The sequence below is a fragment of the Xyrauchen texanus genome, chromosome 24, assembly GCF_025860055.1.
Source record: "Xyrauchen texanus isolate HMW12.3.18 chromosome 24, RBS_HiC_50CHRs, whole genome shotgun sequence".
Taxonomy (NCBI): domain Eukaryota; kingdom Metazoa; phylum Chordata; class Actinopteri; order Cypriniformes; family Catostomidae; genus Xyrauchen; species Xyrauchen texanus.
The window spans coordinates 27726940-27745105 of NC_068299.1; the positions used below are offsets into that span (position 1 = coordinate 27726940).

The 18166-nt window shown below is 43.2% G+C and overlaps 1 protein-coding gene and 1 long non-coding RNA gene across 3 annotated transcripts; both read right to left on the reverse strand.

Moving 5' to 3' along the window:
- Positions 1 to 3593: 3593 nt before the first annotated feature.
- LOC127617720 (uncharacterized) lies at positions 3594 to 8563 on the reverse strand. Of its 2 annotated transcripts, none has more exons than XM_052089792.1 (9): positions 8402 to 8563; positions 8069 to 8186; positions 7903 to 7994; positions 7678 to 7795; positions 7303 to 7419; positions 6509 to 6700; positions 6134 to 6286; positions 4758 to 4954; positions 3594 to 4565 (listed from the first exon to the last, which is right to left on the reverse strand). In XM_052089792.1, exons 1-8 carry the CDS (start codon positions 8558 to 8560, stop codon positions 4758 to 4760), a joined length of 1146 nt encoding a protein of 381 aa, XP_051945752.1. In that variant the 5' UTR covers positions 8561 to 8563; the 3' UTR covers positions 3594 to 4565. The 2 variants fall into 2 exon arrangements, with proteins under 2 accessions (XP_051945752.1, XP_051945750.1); XM_052089790.1 differs by having other exon boundaries at positions 4758 to 4960.
- A 1631-nt stretch (positions 8564 to 10194) lies between these two features.
- On the reverse strand, positions 10195 to 17166 carry LOC127617723 (uncharacterized). The gene is made up of 3 exons (XR_007967376.1): positions 17137 to 17166; positions 16790 to 17000; positions 10195 to 10340 (listed from the first exon to the last, which is right to left on the reverse strand). It is a non-coding gene; the product is annotated as an uncharacterized LOC127617723 (long non-coding RNA).
- Between the last annotated feature and the right edge of the window lie 1000 nt (positions 17167 to 18166).

Consider the following 18166-nt stretch of genomic DNA (forward strand, 5'->3'; position numbering starts at 1 on the left):
AGTAAAGCTACAATTTTATAACCCTAAAATTAACCCTACTCTGGCAACTGGAAGAACTTCAAGTATGGACGCTGATTTGTACGCTTAGTAACAAGTTCAATGGCACGTCTCTACAAGGGGGAGCGTGCCTATGTTCCCACAGCCCTGTGTTACCACAGCCCTATGTTCACAGAGCCCTAAGTTCCCACAGCTCTTTGTTCCCACAGAGGGTTAGGGTTACCCTAACCCTAAACCTATCCCTAACTAGCTGTAGCAGTGTAGAATAGCTGTAGTGTAGACTAGCTGTAGTAGTATAGACTAGCTGTTGAAATTATAGGGAAATGTATGAACACAATACTCAATTTTGAAAATGTCCTAGAAATGTGGGATCATAGAGTTCCTGACAGATTTCTCCCGACCTTTTGGTGACTTGGTGCTTCTTGCTTACAGTAACTGTTTAGGGGACAGGGGAGGGTTAAATGTGGTAAGAAAATTACTTGACTTAGAGTTTCATTTTGAGAAAAATCTTTGAAATTAGAAAAATATAGAGAGAACATAGGACTGTGGGAACATAGGGCAGAGAAAACATAGGGCCATGGTAACTTAGAGCTGTGGGAACAGAGGGATGACCCCAACTAGGGAGCTGGCACAAATCTCATCTGAGACTGCTTGTCTCTTTGCCCTTCCCCTTTCTCCTCCCCCTCTCATCTTGTCCGTTTCATCGATCTGCACTCTCAGAAAAAAAGGTACAAAAGCTGTCACTGTGGTGGTACCTTTCAAAAGGTACACCTTTGTACCTAAAGAGTGCATATTTACATTTACATTTATGCATTTGGCAGACGCTTTTATCCAAAGCGACTTACAGTGCACTTATTACAGGGACAATCTCCCCGGAGCAACCTGGATTAAGTGCCTTGCTCAAGGGCCCAACAGTGGCATCTCGGTGGTGCTGGGGCTTGAACCCCCAACCTTCTGGTCAGTAACCCTGAGCCTCAACCCCTGAGCCACCACTGCATATAAGTCCCTCAAAGGTACATATTGCTACCAAACGTGTACATATTGGGTCATTCCTGGTATGCAGTGACTTTTCCTGTCCCAATGATTTATATACTCATATTTTCTCTAAAATGAGTCACATATTTATAATAAATGGCTTAAATTGTAGATTTAAGTATTCTTTACAATTTAAACAGAGATAATAGACATTAAAAATACTATTTTGTATTTTACACCATTTTAATTGATGTATGCATTCAATTATATCATGTCCTCAGTGCACAGTAATCAATTCTGCAAGAAATATAAACCATGAAATGACAAAAACCTCAAAATATTTTTTAATTATGTTATAGACTAGGCTAAATTGCATCTAATCATACATATAAATCATGTGAAAATATAGGTATTTTTCTTAAAATTTTCTTCAATTACTGCGTCCCTGAAGTCATCTTCCACCCTGTTAGTATGTACTTTTTTGCCTTCCAAATCCAACTGCAATTTCATTGAGACCATTTTCAAGAAGTGATTTAATTTCTTTTACCTGCTGGAATTCAACTGTACAAACTGAGGTAAGCTTTAACTCTCACTCCTAACTTTTTTTTTTAGTTTTTGAGATGTTATCCTGCTTGTCCCACCCTTAAAGTTCCACCCTGTTAGGCTTTGTTATGAAGAATGTTTGTCCTATCAAAAAAAATGTAAAACAAATCTGACATAGTTATAAAAGTTCTGTTAATTTGTAGAAGGTTAGCTAGCTAAATGTTGATCACTCAAAGAACTATGGCTAACTTTGCTCAGAATTTTCCACCCTGTTAGATTCCACTCTGTTAGGTCTATAAACCTAACAGGGTGGAATGTGAAACTAACAGGGTGGAAATTCTAATAGAATAATTAGTATTTAATGTATATAGCAAGTTCTATGTATGTATACATATACATATCTATATATCTATCTATATTTACTACACTCAGTATCAAAGATTGTTATATAAAGGTTATTTATATGTAGTATACCATCCTATGCTGAGATGGTTCTTTCCATTAGAGTTTAAAGTTATTTTCCCCACCTTTTTGCTTTTCAAATCTGTAACTGTCAAAGCCACATCATAACTGATTTTCTGGAGTTCATGACAGACTGTCAACATACTCTCAATAGGTAAATGATTTATTTCTTAAAATGTGTTAAAATATAACTTTCAAAATGTAATAATATAAAGATAGTGATTAATGAAAATAAACTATTATTAAAAAGGTTATTAAACATCACTAGGTCCTACATATAACTTTCTATTCAGCACCAAAAAGGATTCTGCTATTGTTACAATGTTGAAATTGATCGCAGTTATACTGTAATGTGAATGTCTATAATGTAAAAAAAAATCTATTTTTTCATCCACTCATCCACTGAACCTGTTAACACTGGTGTTCCACCCTGTTATACTCCGTTCCACCCTGTTATGCTCCTTTCCACCCTGTTAGACAAGTCATTTTAAATAATAATTTGACAGCAACATTAAATGTTTGGCATACTTTTGTCTTATTTTGTGAGGTGAGGAGCACTAACAGCATATATGTGTTTTTGAGCCAATTTTTATTGTTATTTACCATCCTATTTGCAAAGATGGGCACAAAAAGTACCAGTTTTTAATAATCAAGACATATTTTCTTCATCAAAAATTGTTTTGCTTGTTTCAAGAAGAAAAAAAAATCTAAGATGGCATAAGGGACATATACTATCCAAGAAAAGCTCATTATTGTTTAACATTTACATTATTAACATGTTGTGATAACTATGTATATGTCCCTAACAGGGTGGAATATTTTCATGGCCGTGTCTGAACAATCTACCCATAATTATTATTTTCAGAGTCCCTGAGCTTGACCAATATGTATTCCTTATAGTTAAACATGTCAATATTTTGGTAGAATGCTAAAAACATGAAAATCATGTCCTTTTTTTCCCAACACTTATGAAGCCAAAATGTCACCGCATACCAGGAATGACCCTATTAGTACCTAAATGGTACATATTAGAACCCTTTTGAAGGGTACTGTCCCAGTTACAGCTTTTGTACCTTTTTTTCTGATAGTGTGTTGAAGGTTCTGATTGCTGTGTGATCAGTTTTGACTCTTTGTGTAGTGCTTTCTAAATTACAACATTGTGTAGGCAATGATAAATGGATGTGTGTGTAAAGTTTTGCAGTGAAAGTTTAACAAATCTGACTCATGTGTCAAAACTGGGGAGTAGTGTTTATAGTTTGGGGAAAAGGGTATGCTTTATGATAAACGGTGTTGTGTTTTTGAAATTTGAGTTCAAATCCATAGTTATAGTGTTTCAGCATTAGAGAAAAACTGTAACATTATACACCTAACAGATACACATTACTTATTATGATAGATCTTGTTTAATTACAAACAAGGTTGATTGTTTGAAAATAAGTAAAAAGACATGCATTAAAGTTATTAATTAATAATGCAGTTTGATGTTAAACAGAGTTTAAACTGTTAAAAAGTGTATCTGTAAACAAGATTCCACAGTGTGATGTTTTTTATCAACTATAAAAATATAAAATATTGTTTTTCAATAAAGTATGAAAGTAAAAACAAAATATTCATCTTTGGAAATACTTTATTTCTTGTCTTTCACAACAATACCAGTGAAAATACACCAAATGCATATTTGTCAAACAAGCCATAAGGCTGTATTTAAAAACATTGGACTGTGAGGTTAAGTTCACTTGCAAAAAGCTCCAGCAGAACAAAGAATTAAGTCATCTGTCAACTGTAATAATATACAATATAAAGTATAATCGTAAAATAAAAAACGGTGTATTTTTCTGATACATACTATAATGCATCTTTGCAGTAATATAAAGTTACACAACAGTTATATACACTCAATCAAGTAGTGATCCATAGGCAGCCTCCTCTGGGAAAAAACAAAATGTCATAGACTGACACAGACACTGCTGCTGCACCACAGAATAAGTGAATATTGAGAAATGCAATCAAGAATGAGTTTTTACATTAAGGCCTAAATGTGATGATAGAGGAATTGTCATGAGGTCACCAAAGTCATCATGTGCTTACAAGATTTCATGGCAATCTGCCCAATTAAACAATATTCAATTTTACATTCTGGTCTAATGATTTTGCTACAGGGAATGTCATAAGGTCAACATGACATGATTCATTGCTCAGCAAATTACAGACATTGGTTCATAACATTTGTTGTATGCAAGTCAAAAGTTTGGCCTAACCTTGGTGCAAAAGGAAAGGTCACAGGGTCACCACAATTCTCTCTTAAAAGAGTATTCACTACCCTAATATCATATGAGCCCAGTAATTACATCTGGTAATATCATACATGCAAAGTTGACAATTTTGAATAAGATTGGTGCACCTATACTGAGAGGTTTGTGCATTTTCAACGAACTGTGCAATGTGCTTACTAAATTGCTTGGAAAATCTAAAGACACAGTTTGAATTTTCAACAAGATTTTGATGTGGTTAATCAATCAGCATACTAATAATACACAGATATAGGGCAAGTCCATTTCCTTCAACATAGTCCTTCGTGCAGCTTCCATCTGGGGAAATACGGAAAAACCAAAAAGCAAGAATTAGGATAAGAGGGTGAATTTCAGCTGTTTTAGAATAAGTAAGGTGTGTAAAGCATTAATAAAATACACAAATAAATTATTAAGAATAACAGTAACAGGGGGTTATTCCAAAAAACAAACAAACAAACAAACAAACATACATAATAATAAATAAATTACCTAAATTGTGTTTTCCTCTTCATCCTCACTGGTGTCTGGACTACTGAGGCCACTTTGATCTTCCTCTTCTACATGTAGAAGGACAGAGGCCTCAGGACCTAAGGCAGTCTTGTACTGTTGGAGGACCACTTGGAACCTTTCTGACACCTCTGACAGTTTTCTTCTTAAGAGACAGCAAAGTCCCTCATTTCCCTGGTCTACGTCTCAAAATACAAACGAGATTACATTAAAGACAAACTATATTAAAGGTTGTATTAGCGATTTCAGGCCCAAACATAAATGATCACATTCATCTAATCTTTCCTAACGATCCGCTAGCTGCCCGCCCCATAAGCAAGCCGTCAAAAAAACGCGTCTCTGTAGGCAGCCTAGGCTCTGAGATCTGCACACAAAACAATTGCGCTTACCACCACTCAAAACCAAAATAAATAGTGTTCCAACCAATCACCGACAGGGGTGGGTGTTGTGAGGTTTTCGCGTGCAGCCGTCATAGGCAGCCGTGCACGAGCGCAAAACCTCACAAAACCCGCCGTGATTGGTTGGAACACTATTTATTTTGGTTTTGAGTGGTGGTAAGCGCAATTGTTTTGTGTGCAGATCTCAGAGCCTAGGCTGCCTACAGAGACGCGTTTTTTTGACGGCTTGCTTATGGGGCGGGCAGCTAGCGGATCGTTAGGAAAGATTAGATGAATGTGATCATTTATGTTTGGGCCTGAAATCACTGATACTACTTTTAAGATTGTTTCATAAGGCCAAATAACTTAAATGGAGTAAAAAGATATCAACAATTCAAATCTAAATAGCAGGATGATTGGCATTTTTATGTGTATCGCCGACATGGGACACAGGCTAGCTTCTGTATAAAACAACTTAAGGCAAGATGGTTCACTGAGGTGACTTTATGGAGGGAGGCCCAAAGCAGCATATATATGTCTGATAGCTGTTTTAAGTTAACAGTTTTCTTCTTCACTACAGTTGTGCTGAAGTAACACATTTTGTTACTTGCTGACCAGCAAGGTTTTCTATGTTGACTGGAGGAGATAATAATAAGATTAAACTTGATGTTATGCTAACCCCATGTAACACATCAGGAAACAAATTCCAATGTTCAAATTCTTTTGTTCATTTCCGCTTTCCAGTAACAGACATAGTACAACAAATCTGCACATCTTTCAAGCAAATGTGAATCTTTATAGCCTTACTGACTTGTTACCATAGCTACAGTAACAACTTTAATCCCCATTTTATGTATATCTCAAAGGACCACGGCAAAGAGAGCCATAACCGTTCTACTCCATCCAAGTTCTGTGACTGATGTGTTTTTTTGTGTGTTTTTTTTTAACACATTAGATGGACAGGGTTTTAATTAAACTTACCCTCCTCAGCCAACTTGTTCTTGAGAACCATTGCCAGGCTCTGCAACCATGTGCAGTGTTGTGCCATCTCCAACACCAAAACTCTTGTTTCCTCATGCAGTCGCCTTGTTAACATCACTTGGTCGTGCACTCGTTTCTTGATTGACATGTTTGCTAAGAATCAATAACAGTTATATGTATACATGAGACAATCTTGCATAATCACTACAAACATTGACTTTTTTGTCAAATTGATACATAAGGAAACTGAAAATACACCATTAAACTAAATTAATATTACAACACTCAATATGTAACATGCATGCCTTAGTTCAGTATACTCTATAAAGCAGAACTGTAAATAAATTCCTGTGAAGCATCTAAAAACAGACATACCACTGCCATGAACCTCCCACGGCCATATTTGAGACACAGTACTCTCTCCAGTTAGGGAATGCTCCACCACAGCTACGTCAATGGTTCTTGCCGATTCTAGTACAAGATCATTGTATTTCTGTATCTCCTGAAGAAGGAGTTTTTTGTCTTCTGCCAGCTTCCTTCGAAGGCGATGGCGAAACTTGCTGCTGTCTAGAAAGACATGAAGTACAGAGGCAGAGGTTTTTGACAGAACTCTTCAACAAGAAAAAAACTTATAGCACCAAAAAATTGAAAAGCAAAGCTGCAGTTATTGAAGTATGTGAAAATCATAATGTAGACTGACATGGGAAACAAATTGTTCAGTGTGTAACATTTTGGGGGGAATCTATTTGCAGGAATAACTAACACACACACTTTTCATGATTGCCTGAAAATAATAATTGTGCATTAATTAATTTAGAATGGGCAGTTTTGTATCTAAATACGTTCCCCTTCCACGGAGGCCGCTATGTTGCACCTCCACGTTCCTACAGTAGCCACACTACGGACAAACAAACACTGGGTTTAGATAGTACCTCTCACATTTTCTCGTCGGCTACCGTAGCTTGGAATGATAGAGGTGAGGGAAGCTGGTTGCAATCGTCAAACCTCACTGATAGATACCACTAAATCCTACAGACTGGTCATTTAAAGAACAGAATTCAATGATTGAACTGAACTGTGCTACTACATTATTTGCTAATTCCATGTTGGTGGAGTAGGATGCATACAGTAGCCTGAATTTATCAACCTATTATATTATATAGTTATACCATTCTGACGGTAGAGGGTTCGCTTCCGGTGCCTCACACTAAGGTAGAGCCCCTCAATTGATTGCTGCATTCCTCTGTGTGTTGTGCCTTGACTGGCACGAGATGTATCAGGTGTCTCTGTAGAAGATATAGTGAAAGCAAATTTACTGTTAAAACAACACAGAACCGTTTCTCTGTTTGAATTTTATGTAAAACCTTTTAATCCAACTTATTTAAACTTTGTATGTGCACTTCCTGCAGGGAACTGGAATATACTAATAAACCTGACATAAATGTGGCATCACATTAGATGATGATCCGCCTACTATTTTTTGCTGCTCTTTAATATCAAACTTTAGATTGTAGAAAGGGATGTTTGTTTTTTCTTTTGCTTACCACCAGCTGCCCATTCCTTTACATCAGATAGCCACTGTGACACCACTTCATCTGTGCAATCTAGCTCTGTTTTTAGGTCAGCTAGCCTTGCAGTCTCATCATGGAGTCTCTGAAAAGTCTGATGAACAGTTTTATACAATAATCAGGATTAAAACTTTGTATGATTAACAACAGGCCAAGTAAACACAACAAAAGGACACACAAAACAATTAATATGAGACTTACCTTCACATATCTTGTGGAAAGTGCCTGATGTAAAGAGAGATTTTTTTTCTCATTCCACCCCATTGCATGCAATGTAAGCATGTCCACCCGTGCTGTTGAAAGCAAATAATGAGGTTATGATGATCAATCTAAAAAAGTATACACGAATATTGCAAACTCGGATCACCTGCTTTGGACATATATTTGGTCATCAGGGCACAACGTGAGAGGTAACTGTTCACTTGCTCCACCTCCTCACCAGCGGTTGTCCATGCTCCTTCCTGGTTCCTGCCACTCCAATTAATCTGTTAGTAAAGGGTGGAAGAAATTCAATTTAATTTTATTTATATAGCCCAATATCACAAACCACAATTTGCATCAAAGGGCATTACATTCCATGCAAGAAATGGTTATGCAAAAAAAGACAAGATAATATAGTGTAGCTTAACTTATATTTCATATTATTAATGTGCTTGTAAATATTACAAATGTACATATGATGCCAAAATATTATACACACCTCACACTTAGTAGCATGGGCTCGAGCATGCATCACACTTAGAAAGGGTTTCATAGTGGTCAGTTCCTGAGGAGCAGGAAGGACATTAGCAACTTTCTCCAGGTATGGCCAGTATTTGCATGCCACGTCCATTGCAAAGAATTGTGCCTTGGCTGGCATGAGCTCCCTTTGAAGGTACAGAGGGTAGGCAAATATCTCCCCCTGTACATATTAAGGGCTTTCAAAAGGAACCCATGGCGACACACAGCAACCTCCATCCCCTCTTCATCCAATTTTGAAGCCCTCCTTGAAGTTTCCTCGCTGCTGTCCAATGGGAGTCCCCACATGTGCCTCTTCCCTGTGTCTATGACACACAAAACAAACATGACAAATCAAATAAAAGCAATGGTGTCATTCAATATATGGCATTTATTCTCTCAATTTGATTTTAAAGTTGGTAGGCAGAAGTAGTTGAAGTGGGGGTTACGTTTATTATTGTAACAGCTATTTTGTCAACTTGCATTTTTCACTGCTTTCTGTATGGTGTCTACAAATCTAGACACCGCACTGTCTTCAGCCACAAAGAGCCCCTCAAAAAAGCCAGGATCATCAGAGCTGAGGAAGAAAGAAAAATAGAAAATCCATTCATGAAATATATGAAGTAAGAAAATAAATCAATAAAAAGACTGGAAGAAAGATCACCTTCCGTTTCGGCAAAAGCGATATAGCTTTCTGTTTCCATCTGCTGAAACAGCCAACATTTCCGGCGTGCAGGCTGGGCAGGTGAAAGGAGCACTACAGCAGAGCTGGTCTTCCTCAAATGATGCATATGAAAGCTCTAAGAAACTGCGCTGCAGTGCATCGCCGTTGATAGGTCCAGACTGGAAAATATATAGAATGAAATAGTATTTTGATATTGTCTGCTTATGGATTTTTTTTTTATAAAATGGTAATAACATTTACACTTACTCTTCCTCCACACTTAGTGCGATGTTCCAGCAGCTTTGCAAAGGCTTGTCTGGAGAATCCCAGAGATATGATCTTGAGTTCCTGAAGGGAGCTCAGGAGGTCCAGTGTATAAAGTGTGGAATTGGTTACGGAGGCTGGCCAATATCCACTTCTTAGGAGGTCCTTCATGTCAGGGGTCCACTGCTGCTGGCACGTTTGACATTCATACAGTGGCTGATGCAAGTCAAAACGCCCTTGGAACAAAAAAAAATTTTTAAAATATAATACACACTTACCACATACTTAATTTTACAACACTTAGTTCATTATGCACATTGTGAATGGTTGAGAGACATTGCACAAGTTCCTATAATCCCACATTTATATCTTCTAATTCACTAAATTCCACACTGCTGTGTTGATTGGACATCATGCTGGAAAGATGCTAATAATTTTTGTTATTTGTGGAGGACAAAAAAAAACCCATCTGTCTTTGTTTCAGTTAATAACAATACCATGTGCTATTCCATATGTTCTGACACTTCTGCAATTGTAAGCACAATGCCACAGCACACTAGTGTGAAAAACATCAAATTATATATTTATTTATTTATTTATTTTTTATTTATTTATTTATTTATTTTTTACCATTGATGGTAATTAAAATCACTGGTTTGCCTGGTAACATAGTGAAATTTGTGCCTCCACAGGAGCAGTCTGGCACCTTCACAGTTGGCAAAATGCAAGCTGGCAAAAATAAGGAAAACCAATAATTTAGATGATCTGTAACTGTCTACAGACACACATTGAAAAGCAAAATTAAAGCTTTCTTGAGAACGTACATTGCTCATGGGTGCAATATCCAACTTCCCCTTTAATGATGCATGTGGTTGGAGGAATGGCTTCAAAAAAACCACGAATCACGCATTCCCTGTTGTGGAGTGGCTGTTTTTTGTGATGCAATACATCACAGTCCCCACAGAACCACTCCTCAGGAAGACACTCTCTGCACCTAGGGAGAAAAGAAAACAATATTATAATATAATATAATACATTCTTTCAGGTGAATAACTCATATAAAGTACTGTACACTCTATTTAAGCTATTTCACTTTTATGAGGTTTGATTTAATTGTAAAGGATTGCATAGTGGCTCAGTGTTTAGCACTGTCACCTCACAGCAAGAAGGTCCTAGATTTACTTTTCTCATTAATGTGTTTTTCATCTGGGTATACAAGTCTTCTCCCATCCCAAAAGACATGTATCTTCGCCTATAAAGCAGGGCACTCAGCAAACCTACTCTGGGTAATTGAAGTTTGGTATTAATGAAAACGTATCGGTTACCTAACGTAACCTCGGTTCTCTCTAGATGAGGGAACGAGTATTGCGTAAGCTAGCTTACGCTACGGGAAAGATTCATCTTTTCTGAGATATTGAAGCCAAAAAATTATCCTTAATTTTTGTATCCATTGTCAACGCAGTGCGGCAGCTGCAGACCTTGAGCGGGCTATCTAGCGAGCTCATAGGTTGCTCTGCGGCAACTGCTGCAGCCTATAGACGAGCTTGGGCTGAACTCGCATCCAATGAGAGAGCGTCCGGCGCTCACTGCATCAAAGCCTGCCAAAATGGGCGTGACTAGAGTGCATATAAGCGTAGTTCGTAGGCTGGAACCCTGGTTTTCATTGACTGAAGCGAAAAGTCGCCGTGGCGCGAAGCACGGCCGGCTACGCAATACTCGTTCCCTCATCTAGAGAGAACCGAGGTTACGTTAGGTAACCGATACGTTCTCTTACGAGAGGTTCTCTCGTATTGCGTAAGCTAGGTTACGCTCACGGAACCCATTGTCAATGCCGTGCGCTCAAGCATCCACTGTATGAGCCCCAGGGAATTAAGGGGGACCCGGGGAGCCCTTATGAGTGGGGAAATAATATTTGGCCGGCAAGAATGCGGGTCATTGATTGTGTAATACATAAGCACATAGTGGGAAGGGAACGACAGAGCGGCGGTGCCGGTCTGTGTGGAATGTGACCCATCAGTGCAGCTCACCAGGGGAGCTGTAGCGTATTAAACCGCTAGTAGTTCTGCCTGCAGAGCGGGCACTTCCATATTGTAAAATCTGACAAAGGTGGAGGGGAAGTCCATCCCGCTGCCACACATATGTCGTGAATGGAAATCCCGCTGGACCATGCCCACGAGGATGCCATGCCTCTAGTGGAGTGAGCCCTAATGCCCAACGGGCATGGCAGGTCTTTTGACGCGTATGCAGCAGCAATAGCGTCCACTATCCATCTAGATAGTGTCTGTTTCGAGGCGGCGAGACCTTTGGTGCGCCCTCGAACGAAACAAAAATCTGCTCAGAGCGTCTGAAAGCGGCGGAGCGCGCAGTATACAATCTCAGTGCTCTGACCGGGCAAAGGAGATTGGCGTCGCGTTCGCTATCGGGTGTTGGTAGCGCCGATAGGGAAATGACCTGTGCTCTGAAAAGAGTACCGATCACCTTGGGAATATAGCCGTGTCTAGGCTTTAAAATGACCTTGGAGTCACTTGGTCCAAACTCAAGACACGCAGCGCTGACAGACAGCGCGTGAAGGTCTCCCACACGTTTGACTGATGACAGGGCAGTCAGAAAACGGTTTTGAGTGAAAGGTATTTCAAATCCACGGATTGAAGTGGTTCGAAAGGGGGCTTTCATAGTTTCGAGAACTATAGAAAGATCCCAGATAGGAACTCGATGGGAGCGCTGGGGTTCATCCTTCTAGCTCCCCTGAGGAAGCGGATGACCAGCTCGTTTTTACCCCATGACTGGCCGTGCAGGGGTTCAGCTGAACGCCGCAACAGCCGCCACATACACTTTGAGCGTGGATGGGGATCTGCCCTTATCCAGCAGCTCTTGTAGGAATACGAGCAGCGACGACACCCCACATGTCCGCGGGTCCAGGTCTCTGTCGGTGCACCATTTTGAGAACACAGACCATTTTGACGCATAGAGTCTTCTCGTGGAAGGGGCTCTAGTGTGTATGATGGTGTTTATTACTCCTTCTGGCAGAGCGACGGGTAGTCGTTGATCACCCACGCATGCAGCGCCCAGCTCTGGGTGGGGATGCCAGATTGTGCCGCGAGCTTGAGAGAGGAGATCTGCTCTCACTGGGATGAGCCACGGCGCTGTCAGTGACAGCTGCGTAAGCTCCAGGAACCATGTCTGATTCTCCCAACGCGGGGCTATGAGGAGCACCGAGTGACGCGTTTCCCTGATCCTCTGCATTACCTGTGGCAATAGCGAGACGGGAGGGAAGGCGTAAGCGGGCGTCTGGGCCAGTCCTGGGCCAGCTGCGTCCTCGCTTCGAGAAAAATATTGGGCAGTGAGAGTTCTCTTTGGACGCAAAGAGGTCTATCTCTGCTCTGCCGAATAGGTGCCATAACGTCTGGACTGTTTGAGCGTGCAGGGACCATTCCCCTGGGGAATATTGTCTCTGGACAGTCTGTCCGGGCCGTCGTTCAGGTGGCCTGGCACGCGCGTCGCCCTCAGCGAGCGCAGGTGGCACTGGGACCAACTCAGTATGCGTTTCGTCAGATGGAAGAGGTTCCTGGATCTGACACCGCCCTGACGGTTTAGGTAGGATACCACAGATCTGTTGTCCGAACGGACCAGGACGTGGTGACCCTGAATGACCGGGAGAAAGCGACGAGCGGCGTACTCGACCGCTATCATTTCCAGACAATTTATGTGAAGGAGCTTTTCCTGAACTGACCATAGGCCGAAAACCGGAGAGCCCTCGCGAGACCGCGTCCCAACCCATGTTGGACGCGTCTGTCGAGATGACTTTTCGGCGAGATACAGCTCCCATTGTCACTCCCCGCTGATACCATTCGGCCACTGTCCAGGGCTGCAGAGCTGATATACAGGTCTGAGTCACCTTGATGGGCTGGCGGCCTGTGGCCCAAGCCCGGCGAGACGCGCGGTGTTTAGCCAATGCTGAAGCGGCGCATGTGCAGTAAACCCAGCTGAAGTACTGCTGCGGCTGAGGCCATGTAACCTAGCACTCTCTGGAATTTCTTCAGAGGCGTGAGGCTGTTCATCTGAAAAGATGTGGCTAGTCGCTGAACACGGTGCGCGCGCTGTGTAGATAAGCGAGCCGTCATTGCCACGGAGTCTAGTTCTATTCCAAGGAAGGAAATTGTCTGACTGGGCTGTAGTGAGCTCTTGGTCCAATTGACTGCAAGACCCAAACTGTTCAGATGGCTGAGGAGAACTGCTCTGTGAGACAGAAGCTCCATATGTGACTGTGCCATAATCAGCCAGTCGTCCAAATAGTTCAAAATTTGCAAACCCTGACTCCACAGGGGTGCGAGCGCCGCATCCATGCACTTCGTGAAAGTATGGTGTGCTAAGGACAGGCCGAACGGGAGGACGGTGTATTGATAAACCTGGCCGTCGGGCTGAATCTCAAGAATGGCCTGTGACGGGATTTATCTGAATCTGAAAGTATGCATCTTTCAGATCGAGAGAAATAAACCAGTCTCTCTGGCGCACATGCGCGAGGAGTTTCCTGATTGTAAGCATTTTGAACAGTCTTTTTGCAAGCACCTTGTTCAAAACCCTGAGATCTAATATGGGTCTGAGGCTGCCGTCTTTCTTGGGAACAAGAAAATAACGGCTGTAAAGCCCCGACTCGCTCAGAGAGGGTGGCACTTTCTCTATGGCCCTTTTGCACAGAAGGCTTGCTATTTCTGAACGAAGCATGCACGCTGCTTCCGTGTTCACAGTGGTTTCGAGCCGCTCTGAAGCGAGGAGGGCGGCGATCGAACTGTAGCATATAGCCCTGTTGTATTGTGCTTAACACCCACTTGGATATCCCTGGAATAGCTTCCCACGCTTTGAAGCGTAACGCTAGAGGGTGAATGGCCAATTCGCTCTGATTGCCGCACACAGAGCGCTGAACAAAATGTGTGAGCGCGTTTAGTGTGTTCATGCATGATTGCTCGCAGACAGCATGAACAGGCTGTTTTGTGAGTGACTTCCCGATTGGAATGAATGGGGAAAGAGTCACATCTGTTACGTGATGCGCAAGCATAGTCATGGGCACGGGACTTACACACAGAGGAATGTTTGCTGGCCGTGTAACAGAGCGGGCAGAGAATGGGCACGCACGTATTCGTGGGCGCATTTATTGACTCTAGCGCTCGAGCGGTTCGTAACCGCTTTATGTGAGCGTGCTCTGATAGGGGCACGGGATGTGTTATGCTTGTGTGTAGGGGCGAACACTGGGTTGTGGGCACATTTTCTACACATAAGACATGTTTGCTCTTTACAAGATTTATTTGGGTCGCCGTGAAAACGGCGTTTGAGTGCAGGCAAGCGGGCAGTGTTACCGGCTTGTTGGCTGCTAAATTCACCACTGTAGTAGCCTGAGAGAAGGGGACTGACAGGGGGCAAAGCTTTGACGGTGGTCCAGCCGCGGCGGGACTGAGCCGTCGTTTGTTCAACAAAGTTAGGAAGACTTCGATTGCTCTGGTTTCAGCGTTACCTTAAATCGAGGCCCACGGGGGGGCGGCGGTCTGCGGCGGCTGTCTGAGCGCGATCGAGGGCGGCCGCCCTGTCGACGCTGAGAAGTCTGAGATTGTTGAGCTGGGCACTGTGAAGAGGCTCGTGCAGGAGGCTGATCACGTGAGCGGCCTGCAGAGGAGTTAGCGCGACGAGGCAGAAAGAGATTCATGGCTTGTGTGGCTTTTTGGACCTCTGAAAACCGGTCAATGATACCATTCACCGCGGAGCCGAAGAGACCGGATGGAGAGAGCGGTGCGTTGAGGAACGTAGAGCGCTCTGCTTCTCCCATGTCGGCTAGCGTTAACCACAGATGTCTCTCGGTCACAGTCAGCGCGCCATGCACTTCCCTATAGCTTGGGCTGCAGCTTTGGTAGCTGGAGGGCGAGGTCCGTAGCACTCCGTATGTCTGCAACCGCCTCTGGATGCCTACTTTCCTCATCCCACTCCCGCAGAAGGTCCGCTTGGAGGATCTGTAGGACGGCCATAGAGTGCAGAGCAGATGCAGCTTGGCCGGCGGCGGAGTAGGCGCGGCCAACACAGGCGGAAGTTGTTCTGCAGGCCTTAGACGGGAGCACTGATTTAGACTGCCATCTCGCGGAGGGCGGGCAAAAGGTGTGCTGCTACCGCATCCTCGACCGGAGGGATGGAAGCGTAACCCTTCTCAGTAGCGCCGTCCACCGAAGCAAGAGAGGTGGAGACGTGGGATCGGACCCTGGCCGAGAAAGGCGCTTTCCATGATTTGGAAAGCTCGGCGTGGAGTTCCGGCAGGAAGGGAGCGGCCCGGGTAGCGGGTGCTGCGCAGCGGCGGCTCTGTAGAAAGCAGCCGTCAAGTCTGTTGGGTGCCTGCTCAAGGGGCGGTGACCAGTCGAGCCCGAGGCAGTCAACGGCCTGTGTGAGGAGGCGTGTTAGTTCCCCTTCGACTCCGGCGCAGGTCCTGCTGGATTCCTGGGCCGAGGAGGAGGCGTGTGAGCCTGACCACTCCTCGCTGTCCGAAGCCATGATGGAACAGCCCTTATCCTCCGCTTCTTCGTCCGAGATGGCAGCAGAGCAGCCGCTCGGCGGCAACTACGCTGGTGGGCGGGGAGGGTGAAGGCGATGCTCGAGGGATGGGCTCCGGCGAGGCAATCGCTTCTACCATTGTTTCCGGCAGCCTTTGAGAGCGGCGCTTTTTCTGCGCGGCTGAACGGAAGGCGGCGCGGCGGCTTCGGTCCTGAGCGCTCGAGTCGAGCCCGCAGGGTCGACATCGGCAGCTCCTCGCAGAAATCGCATCCGCCTCGGCGAGGGCGAGCTCTGCATGCCCCAGTCCCAGGCAGAGAGCGCAGATGATGTGGCGGTCTCTGGTGCTGAGAGGAGCGCGACATGAGGCGCAAGTGGAGCGAGGCATCTTAAAAAGACGCTCGTACTCTTTTGTGAAGTTCTTAAGAACTAGCTTGCTTTTAAAAAGGATACGTCGCCGGATGGCGTAGCTCGCAGGACGGCTGAAGGTGGCGAAGACGGCCGGCTTCTTCGGCGCTGTCCACGCTTGCTTGATGCCCCTCGAACGGCGACGCGGCTTCCAGTTCAGTGATGCGAAGAGCTTCGCTGAAGAGATGAAAATCAGGGTTCCAGCCTACGAACTACGCTTATATGCACTCTAGTCACGCCCATTTTTGCGGGCTTTGATGCAGTGAGCACGTGGACGCCTCTCATTGGATGCGAGTTCGCCCAAGCTCGTCTATAGGCTGCAGCAGTTGCCGCAGAGCAACCTATGAGCTCGCTAGATAGCCCGCTCAAGGTCTGCAGCTGCCGCACTGCGTTGACAATGGATACAAAAATTAAGGAAAATTTTTTGGCTTCAATATCTCAGAAAAGATGAATCTTTCCCGTAGCGTAAGCTAGCTTACGCAATACGAGAGAACCTCTCGTAAGAGAACCAACCTAATAACAGCAGGCTCGTTGCAAAGCCAACACAGGGGATGACCAACAGCCTCTTTTGAAATAAGGCATTTTAGGTGGTATGGTCTTGCTTCTTTCCAGCGCTCTGAGGCTTTCTGCTGCCGAAAAGACCATGATGATGCAGAGCTACTTTGAGGCTGAGCAGCAGAAGGACATGACGCCAAAATATCAGAGAGCCTCTCCATATTTTTTTCTGTAAAGAAAATCCAAAAATAAAGCGGTAAGGGATCATTCACTATAGATAAGGAACAAATAAATGTCAACTGATCAGTATCAGAATGAACACTTTTTTTATACTGTACATTCATAAATTCATCACTGTGAATTACCAAATTCCTCTTGAGGATTAAGTAAGTGGAACCTCCACACTTGATGACAGGGAGCACTCATCCGTGGGGTATGTGGCTGTAAAACAAAACATAGAAGAATAAGAACAAGTTAGGCTATCACACTCTATTCTTGTTCTTCTTTTCAAACTATATACTAAACAATTTATGAAATCAGACATATTTTTGTTAAGTACTTGGTAGTGTCTTCTACAATAGTGTCACTGAAAGGTTTATCTACTTTTTAATGTCTTTTTATATATTTGAATATTTTAAACTCTCAATGAACAATTACATTGTTCTAATTTGAGTTGGTCCAACATTGGCATAGTAAATTCCTACAAATGTCAAATAATTCAGATATAACCTGTAGCGGAGGCTTGGCGTCGCCCTCCTCGCCTCCCCCTCGGCTTACCACGTCCTACAGACTCCCTTTTAGAGGTGTGTGGACGGTCTCGTACACGTTTCCTCTCATCAGCTGCTCTCTGTGTATTGGAGTTAATATTTCTTGTAAGACTGATGTTGATAAAAGTACGGTAACCAAAAGGCAGGTAACTTGTGAAAGGAAAACACAACATAGTGTGTTAGTAAGGTGTTGAACAGCTTAAATGAACCTTGGAATAGATTCTAACTCAGAAGGATGGAACTGCATGTACTATTATTATTATTATTATTATATTCCCTTATTAACACATGTCACAGAGCATGGCAGGATGCATCATGCAATATACCTGTATTAAATCTTCTGCACTCATCATTCTTACATATTCCTCATCACGTTTTACTTTAATTTGTTATGTTTGTTATAAAATGATTGAGGTGTACAAAAACTCTAACCTTGGCTTCAGCTAGAATGTGTTCATGTTTCAGCTCCAGAGCCATGCGTCTCCCCTCTTGGTAGTGGGGATCCTTTGAATCAAGTTTATGCCTGGTGGCCATTGCAATGCAGTCAGATACAGACAGACAGTCAGACAGACAGTCAGATACAGACAGACAGACAGACAGACAGAGAGTCAGATACAGACAGACAGAC